This window comes from Dunckerocampus dactyliophorus, chromosome 19, assembly GCF_027744805.1.
Source record: "Dunckerocampus dactyliophorus isolate RoL2022-P2 chromosome 19, RoL_Ddac_1.1, whole genome shotgun sequence".
Lineage (NCBI taxonomy): Eukaryota > Metazoa > Chordata > Actinopteri > Syngnathiformes > Syngnathidae > Dunckerocampus > Dunckerocampus dactyliophorus.
This window is the reverse complement of record NC_072837.1, coordinates 1,915,354-1,923,283: the sequence shown is the minus strand read 5'-3', so window position 1 is coordinate 1,923,283 and position 7,930 is coordinate 1,915,354. Positions and strand designations below refer to the sequence as shown.

The 7,930-nt window shown below is 41.8% G+C and overlaps 3 protein-coding genes across 3 annotated transcripts; 1 reads left to right on the top strand and 2 right to left on the bottom strand.

Moving 5' to 3' along the window:
* The first annotated feature begins 41 nt into the window (after positions 1–41).
* mrps10 (mitochondrial ribosomal protein S10) lies at positions 42–1,352 on the top strand. Its single transcript, XM_054761828.1, has 7 exons — positions 42–155; positions 316–368; positions 454–529; positions 612–751; positions 840–948; positions 1,022–1,111; positions 1,188–1,352. The coding sequence occupies exons 1-7, from the start codon at positions 84–86 to the stop codon at positions 1,275–1,277; spliced, it is 630 nt and encodes a 209-aa protein (XP_054617803.1). The 5' UTR covers positions 42–83; the 3' UTR covers positions 1,278–1,352.
* Positions 1,353–1,553: 201 nt separating this feature from the next.
* si:ch211-51e12.7 (uncharacterized protein LOC336335 homolog) lies at positions 1,554–6,150 on the bottom strand. Its single transcript, XM_054761829.1, has 6 exons — positions 5,955–6,150; positions 4,861–4,946; positions 4,642–4,782; positions 3,475–3,597; positions 3,273–3,398; positions 1,554–2,986 (listed from the first exon to the last, which is right to left on the bottom strand). Exons 2-6 carry the CDS (start codon positions 4,944–4,946, stop codon positions 2,896–2,898), a joined length of 567 nt encoding a protein of 188 aa, XP_054617804.1. The 5' UTR covers positions 5,955–6,150; the 3' UTR covers positions 1,554–2,895.
* A 562-nt stretch (positions 6,151–6,712) lies between these two features.
* msgn1 (mesogenin 1) lies at positions 6,713–7,144 on the bottom strand. The gene has a single exon (XM_054761830.1). It carries the CDS (start codon positions 7,142–7,144, stop codon positions 6,713–6,715), a length of 432 nt encoding a protein of 143 aa, XP_054617805.1.
* Between the last annotated feature and the right edge of the window lie 786 nt (positions 7,145–7,930).

The window sequence follows — 7,930 nt, the reverse complement described above, 5'->3', positions numbered from 1 at the left end:
GCAGTTGTTATGGTCCCTCCAGGACGGAAGAGGCAATAGAGCAACCATACCACTTCCGGTTTCACAACCTACCCTCTCTAAACATGGCTGCCTCCATGGCGCTCCGAAGAGAATTTTGCTCCCTAACAAGGATATTGAGTGGAATATCCAGTTCGGTAATGCTTAATGACTGCTTTTACATGTTATGTGACAGAAAGGAGTTTAAAAAAGAAAAGGATGCTTTTGTATTGTTGAACTAGAAAACGCAGTGATGTTAGCCGTAGCTTCCGAGTCATTTTAATTACCTTACCAGCTATTTGCATGTTTGCTTTGTAGGTACCACCCGTTCTGGGCTCTTGTGCAGCCCCTAAGAAATGCTTTGCAAAGCGGTAGGTAGCTGTTTTTGTCTTCTAACAATCGTAGCTTATCAGCATTATGTAATAGCTTAGCATAAAATAATTAAAATATCTGCAGGTCTCCACTTCCTTTGACCCAAGGCCCATCCTTCCACACAGCAGCAGCAGCACTGTCATCAACAGTGTCATCACCAGTCAGTTGTATTATTTGAATCGATTATTTGAATTGAAATGTAAACCCATATTCTTTCAGTGATCACAAACATTTCCTTTCAGATCACCATCACAGACCAGCCTGACACACTTTTCCAGAAGGTGACAGTGTTGGTTAAAGGTCATGATTGGGCCGTCTTGGATAGCTACGAGTACTTTGCTACCATGGCAGCGAAAGAGCTGGGCATCACCGTCAGCAACGTGTGGGTCTTTGTTAAAGGACCTCTTGATGTATTTCAGTTTTGGCATCATGGTAAACATGGGACTAAGTCCGTGTTCCCTCTGCTCCAGCTTTGAGCCCCCCAAGGACATAGAGAGGCTTACAGTCCTGAAGTCAGTTCACATCTTTAAAAAACACAGGGTCCAGTATGAGATGAGGACACACTACAGATGCATTGAGGTGAGATCACTGTGTCTCACAGATCCACAAGTATCATTAACTTCTTTAATTAAGGCATAGGCTTTGTGGGCAGTTGTCTCATCTAACAGGCTCCACAGCACAGGTGTATCTGGAGTACATCCAGAGGAACCTTCCCGAAAGTATCGCCATGCAGGTGACAAAGGTGAGCGTCTGTACCAGAAATACGTTGGCACAATGAAGCGTTCTCTTGCCTCATGATTTGGCTTCTTGTTGTGAAGATTGCTATGGAGAAAGTTCCAGATCATATCACTGAGCCAATGTGGAAAGATGAGCCCACAGAGGAAGCCCAGAAGCAGCCCAGCCAATAGTATACAATACGTATTGTCCAATAGAAGGACCTTTATTGTGTCAGTATATGTTTCTTTAATAATAAAACCTTCAAATTTTGACAATATGTCTTGTCTTGGATTATATTGTCACATTGTAAAAAAACAAACATAAAACACAAGACCAGCACACATTGGTTCTTGGCAACATTTTATTGAGCTATTCAAATACAAGATCATACCGTGTTTCCTCATGTGCAAAGGCCAGGTTTTATTTACTCAACTGCCTATGGTGCACGTGTTATGCGTGGTTCTAATTTTGTTTAGAGTGATATCAATGTTCCAGTAAGTCATTACAGGCCTGCATGGCATCTTCATAGTGTGGCCACCATATTGAGGAAATACAGTAAAGAGGAGACTCACCATTGTCAGTGAAGGGCTGCACTGCAGACGTCACGCTGCAGTTGGAGAGCTGTGAAGAAGGAAGGCCTGTGATCCAGGGCCGGGGAGATTAACTGTACTGTGTGCCTCCCTCCCCTTTCAGGAGACAACAACAGTCAGTCATGTTAGCAACAAGTGCAGGCAGAATGGACTGAAGGCGCAGCACGAAAAAGGTGTAGAAAGATGGAGAAAGGAGCACGGTGGGAGAGGTTGCAGCAGCTGATTGTGGCTATGGGACAGTGTCACACTTATCAAAGGTCTTATTTTGGAAGCAGCACAGCATAAATAATAACAGTAGCAATCCATATGCAGCTTTTAAATAAAGCATATTATGTATAAATATTATGTACATTAAAAGGCAAGAGATTCAACATTTAGTTTGGGTTCAAAAAAACATTTTATGTGGGATAACTGCATTCACCACTTTTTCCAATCACTAATTTACGCATACAAGATGCATTTTTGTTTCTCAGCACGCCTAAAACAACATTACATGCCAATGAATGCTTTCAATGATGTCATATACATAACCAGTTCTATTTGAACTATTATGCAAAGCTCTAGTGTGATTTACACGTTAGAAATGACAATGACTTGGTTATGAAAATGTGCTGACAAGTCAGGATTTGTTTGTGAATGAACCAAAAAGAGAAGTGGTTTCTTTTTAGTTTTATTTCTTTTCTTAAGTTGACAAAAGTTACGCTGTTAATTACAGTGGAACAAACGTTTTCACTTCAGAAAAAAGGAGAATAACTGTCACTATTTCTTCATTTACCACTACACAGTACTGTGTTGAAGACAAACAATGTTCCAAACAGTAATATTCGTTAAATAGTTGCACAAGAATAACGTTATCATCTCAAGAATACTAGACAAGTGGAGTACTGCTTGGTGAAGCTATATTACAAAAAAAAGATATCCCTAGGTAACAGAAAGTAGGGTTAGGAGGTCTAAACTGGCTCACAGGAAGTCAACATTGATCAGAACTTTCCGTCCTTTAAGGACGTGTGCATCACATTACATTAAATAAGATGCGAGGCATTGCATGTGTCCTCACTTTTCACATTACTACTCACTTGTAAAAAAAAAATAAAATAAAATAATAATAATAATAATAATCAAACTCTTTTTTTTTTTTTAAATAATCAATCAAGTTTTGAACTTTTTTCTTGAATAAGAAGAAATGGTCTTTTTAGTACTGTTTATAGGGCAGGCTGTACTAAAAGCGGCGGCCACCAGGGGGCCCCGGCCACCTCTGGCCTCTGCCAGGTGGAGGGTGAGGCGGAGGAGACACCGGTCCATTGTGGTAGCTGTGCAAAAGGATAAAATCACACATTGGATCCTCACCAGTAGAGAGCGCTCTCTCATCAGAGCAGCCAAGTCAAGTGGTCTCCAAGCTTACTATTCTAAAAAGGCAGGTATTTGTATGATAAAACAGAGGAATCGTTTTGGGACTGTCTTCAAAAGTTGGATTGACAAATAAAACAACACAATCAATTAAGAAGTGCAGGACAGAAGAAGCCAAGCTACAATAATGAGAGGGGAAAAGCTGCGCAGCGGTGTGACATTCTTCCCACTCACCCACTCAGCACTTACCCTCTTGGACCTCTGGGGTGGAAGTGACGCGGGGGCCCGGGGACTGGCATGCCACGGCCTCTGGGGTGTGGAAGACGCCCTCTAAAAGCCGGGTGACCTGGCGGTGGTAGTGGAGGAGGACCATGTCTACAGAGAGGCACAAGCAAAACTGAAACTTCCTATTCACTCTGTAGTCATTTGGGCATTGGTATGATAAGGCTACCTGGGCATGGGCGGGAAGGGCCCTGTGAGGTGCATGGGGGGAGGTGGAGGACCCATGCCTATTGGTCCATACCTACCTCGATGACCTCTGGGGTCAGGGTAAGGTCGCATTCTCCCCATTCCTCTGCAAATGAAAGGCAGGAATTATATGACACATGAGCATCAGACAACAAAGAACTTCTAATGAAAACAGAATCTGCAAAACATCTTCTCCGAGAGCGGCACTATTCACCTGGTGGCCCGTGGCCCAACTCCAGCCATTAGATAATAGCAAACTGGGCCACAGGTCGATTCAGTTTGGATTTCTTTTTAAATCCAGAAAAATTGAATACCATTTTTACCCCCTTTTACATTGACAAATGACAGTGTTCCCTCGTTTATCACAGGGCATAGGTTCCCGCAATAGCCCGCAATAAGTGAAATCTGCAAAGTAGCCAACTTTATTTGTTTACATTTATCATATACTGTATATTTTAAGGCTGTAAAACCCCTCACAGTGCACTTTATAAACTTTTCTCAGACAGGAATGAACATTTTCTCCCATTTTAAAACACCCAAAGTTCAAATTTAGTTTGAATTTTAACAATCAATCTACTAGACTGGACACAGTAAGTTATTAAGCAACTCCCCATATTCGCTGCTCTGACCGTGCTTCGTCCTGGCGCCGTTCGGCTGTAGCATTTTTGTATCCTTGTTAAAACATACTGCCCCTGTTGTCGTCCTCCTCCTCGCCCTACTCCTTGAACTGAAGATTCATTTAGTCAGGTTAGCAGATCATGCAGTTTGCTAGTGACGGCAAACTGGGCATACAGAAACCAAGGTTTGGCTGTACGTGAAATATGTCTGAAATAATTATACAAATTTGTTAACCAAAATATTGCTGAAGCACTTTCCTTTTAATTTTTCGTGTTGAACTCACCTCATACACCCCAAAATAATCTATATTAAGTCTGTATCAAGTCTTGATATAGACAATTTTGACTGTTGTCTCCTATGTTAAATAGACCATCTATGTTTGTGGACAGGACAATCACTACCTTGTGTTTTTTACACAGTCACACACTTGTAAAAAGAAGTAAACTGCTGTATAATATGGCTAAAATACAAAGTCATGCTACAATAACTTACCGTTTGTGTGTGTTTATAAGCAAAGTTCATTCCACAATACCTCATGGGGGAAAAGCCGTTCATCACTCCATCTTTGATTGTACCCCTCCCGTGAACAGGTGGCCCGACAACTTTCATCATGCCGCGTCCTCCTCCTCGACTCATTCGGCCCCCTCGACCATGACCTCGGAAACCTCGGCCCCTGCGTAAACAAGCGGTATGCGACTCGGTGTATTGCTGAAACAAGAATGAAATGCTGCAAAGGGACCATCCTACCAACCTGAATTTGTTGGTCAGTCTCTCAGAATCCCCCTTAGGAGCTGTCTTCGAGATGTCTGCCGCCTTCTCTTGAGTGTCTCCATCCATCTGACATTCATATGCAGTTCATTAGACTGACAAACACAATGCTAACACAATTGTTTTACATGACCCGGTGAAATCTGATGTAATTAACATGAAAAGCTTCCTTTCATCGGCACAGTGGCGCTTCCGAATGTGACCCAATGTTGTTCAAATGTCGCTTAGTTGTCGGAAACATGAACACCCCCGGCTCTGCATTCGCCGAATGACTGCATTGTTCCGCCGCAGGGTGTCAAGACTACAAGGCGGCGTTGAAGGTGACAAGTTTGCTGTATGACTACGGTATGACAGCATGACACGTTCTACCGCATTGTTGATGGTGGGAATGAAGGTGAAAGGTAAAAAAAAAAAAAACAAATCTAGGTGAAGCATAAATAAGCATCACAACAAACTTTTTACTCAGTATGCAGCCACAGTTGTTAACTGGTGTTAATTCAACATTATGCAGACGTTGTAGAGAGATGTTGATTGCAATGCATTGTTATTAATCCGCTTTTTGAGGATGTGTATATCATTAAGGACACATTGCCTGCCTGCAAGACCCAGTTATATGTATAATAGGCCTACTTGTCCTGTGGCAGTCAGCCAGTACTGTTACACATCTAAGTATTAAGGCAGTTAGCTAAGTGCACGCTGTTAGACGCCATATGAGACACATTACACATTACATTCACACACTGCTTACTTACTACTAAGTCATGGATGGCATTGGATTAAACACGAACGTAAAATTAAAGATGAAATATCGTTGTAACGCAACACTGTGGCAAACAGGGATTCGTCGAATACACTTTTGGATTACCATGAGGCGGATCCGTCTAATTCCTGGCCTCAATCAACACAAAATGGACAGCAGTTCGCCAAAATAACTGGTACGAGTCCCATTCAGACTTCCACTGAACCTTTCGTAAGTTAAATTGTGGTTAGAAGTGTAGCTCAAACGTGCATAAATTCTGGAATTCAACTCAATTTAGCGATTTGGGTTGATCGTTTGATGGACGGGAAACGACTTACAGTGGCTGGTGGCGAACAGACGAGGTAGAGCCAAAAATAGAGCAATATAGTTAGATGTGCCACTTGCTATGGAAAAATATAATATATTTTAGAAAATATAAAATGCACTAAAAATATCCGGCTTTTGGTTTGGCCCTTTGACGTTTGCACTGGCAGTTTCGTCACACTAGATGCGCTTTGAAATTTGGACCGTCTGGTGAAGAACTGCCACGCCCACCAGACAGTATTCTTAAACGTGATTGGATAAGCCTTCAACACCTACACTCTGTTTTGTTTACGCTCGCCTTGTGATTGGAGGAGCCGACTGACGAACCGACTGTAGTTCTTCAAACACAGATAGTTTATTCATTTCAAATATACTAAGTAAAAGAAACAGTGAAAAGGTGAAACAACTTATGTTTAATTTTGCACAAACGGGGAAGAAAAACGATGTCATATGAAAAACAGCACAAATACTGATTGACAGCATAATACGCCACAATAAAGTTATCCAGCTACTCAGGCCACAGACAAATACAAGAGCATTTCACCATAACGTCTCTGACTGAATTGCTTTGGTCAGTAATGAGCTAAAACAAACGAAAAATACAGGCTTCGTACCAAATATCCTCCAATACAAAATAATAAGTGCCCTAATATTTACACCATGGGCAGAAATAGCAAAATCACCAAGCAGAATTATTAATTTAACATGTAAAGCTCGTCGGAAATATAAAGCAAGCACTCAGTCCAAGATGACCTGCGTAAATGGGGACTTTTTACGCATGGCTCAGGATGTCCGAGAGCTTGTTGATGTACTCAATGGTGTACTTGAGGGTTTGGATTTTGGTCAGAGGTTGCCCCCTCTTGGTGTAGTCCGGCGGCAGGTAGTACCGGAGCTGGTGCAAAGCCTCTGCGAGACTCCTCATCCTCATCTTCTCCCTCTCGCTCGCCTTCATGCGTCTCTTGGTGGACATCTTGGACTTGTTCTGCCGCTGAGCCTTTGGGTCGCATGACGACCTTCGCCCCGGGAACACGTAGGCGAGGTCTTGGATCTCCTGATGGCCGCTGGAGAACATCTCCGGCGAAGAGCACACGGAGTCCATTGAGGAAGACTCCGGTGAGGAGGACTGGAGCTGCTCCTCCACAAAAGCTCCATCACTGACCTTCCACTCGGCGAGGATTTTGGACGTTATAGAATCGACGTCCATTGTAGGAAAATATCCCGGGATCCAGAGATGATGACAGCAGGCAAGATTCTCTCAATGATTTTTTTTTAGGCGAGAGACTTTTTTATACGTGGTGGAATCTCCGGAGGTTTATGGGTTCACAGCTAAGGCGGAAAAAAAAGTTCAAAGAAAACCACAAGTGGCAAAATGCGACCTTCCAGAAGGACGTCGTTCGTTATCACTGAGGTGTGAATAAGGTTAAATAGACGGATAATGCGATAGAAAGAAAAATAATTAGATTCCCTTTGTGGGAGATGACTCTTTAAAGTCTGCACGACGACAATTATCAGTTTGATGTGAGCTGTCTAATGAAGGTGCAATGAGACCCCAGCACCTCTGCAGGCAAAAGGTAAAAAAACATAGCTAAAGCAAAATTTACAAACAACCAAAATTGACATATATTTAGTTACTTCATGTCAACCTTATAATCACACATAAATAAATCCCAAACTAAAATAACCTGAGACAATTGAAACAATAACATTGTTAGTATTTAATCTAATTCCAGTAGATATACTGTAAGTGTATCAAACCTTTATTTATGTATTTCATTATCTATTTATTGATTTCATGACAACCATAGTGCAAAACGTATCGTGCAGCTTGAAAAGAGCCAGTACAACAGATAAAGTCAAAATACAACTGAACAAAAATCAATCAAATTTGCAGTGATGTTGATCAATATTTATTCATTTCATCACCCATTTATTTATTTTCTAACAACCATATAATTGGACATATCATGCTGCCGGAAAATGATGAAATAGA

Coding starts and splice junctions, on each gene's coding strand:
- mrps10 (XM_054761828.1), top strand. CDS start 84: ATGGCTGCCTCCATGGCGCTCCGAAGAGAATTTTGCTCCCTAACAAGG. Junction 156..315: donor TGAGTGGAATATCCAGTTCG/GTAATGCTTAAT, acceptor TTTGCTTTGTAG/GTACCACCCGTTCTGGGCTC. Junction 530..611: donor CATCAACAGTGTCATCACCA/GTCAGTTGTATT, acceptor ATTTCCTTTCAG/ATCACCATCACAGACCAGCC.
- si:ch211-51e12.7 (XM_054761829.1), bottom strand. CDS start 4,946: ATGGATGGAGACACTCAAGAGAAGGCGGCAGACATCTCGAAGACAGCT. Junction 4,783..4,860: donor AGACTGACCAACAAATTCAG/GTTGGTAGGATG, acceptor TTGTTTACGCAG/GGGCCGAGGTTTCCGAGGTC. Junction 2,987..3,272: donor CACCCCAGAGGTCCAAGAGG/GTAAGTGCTGAG, acceptor CCTTTTGCACAG/CTACCACAATGGACCGGTGT.
- msgn1 (XM_054761830.1), bottom strand. CDS start 7,144: ATGGACGTCGATTCTATAACGTCCAAAATCCTCGCCGAGTGGAAGGTC.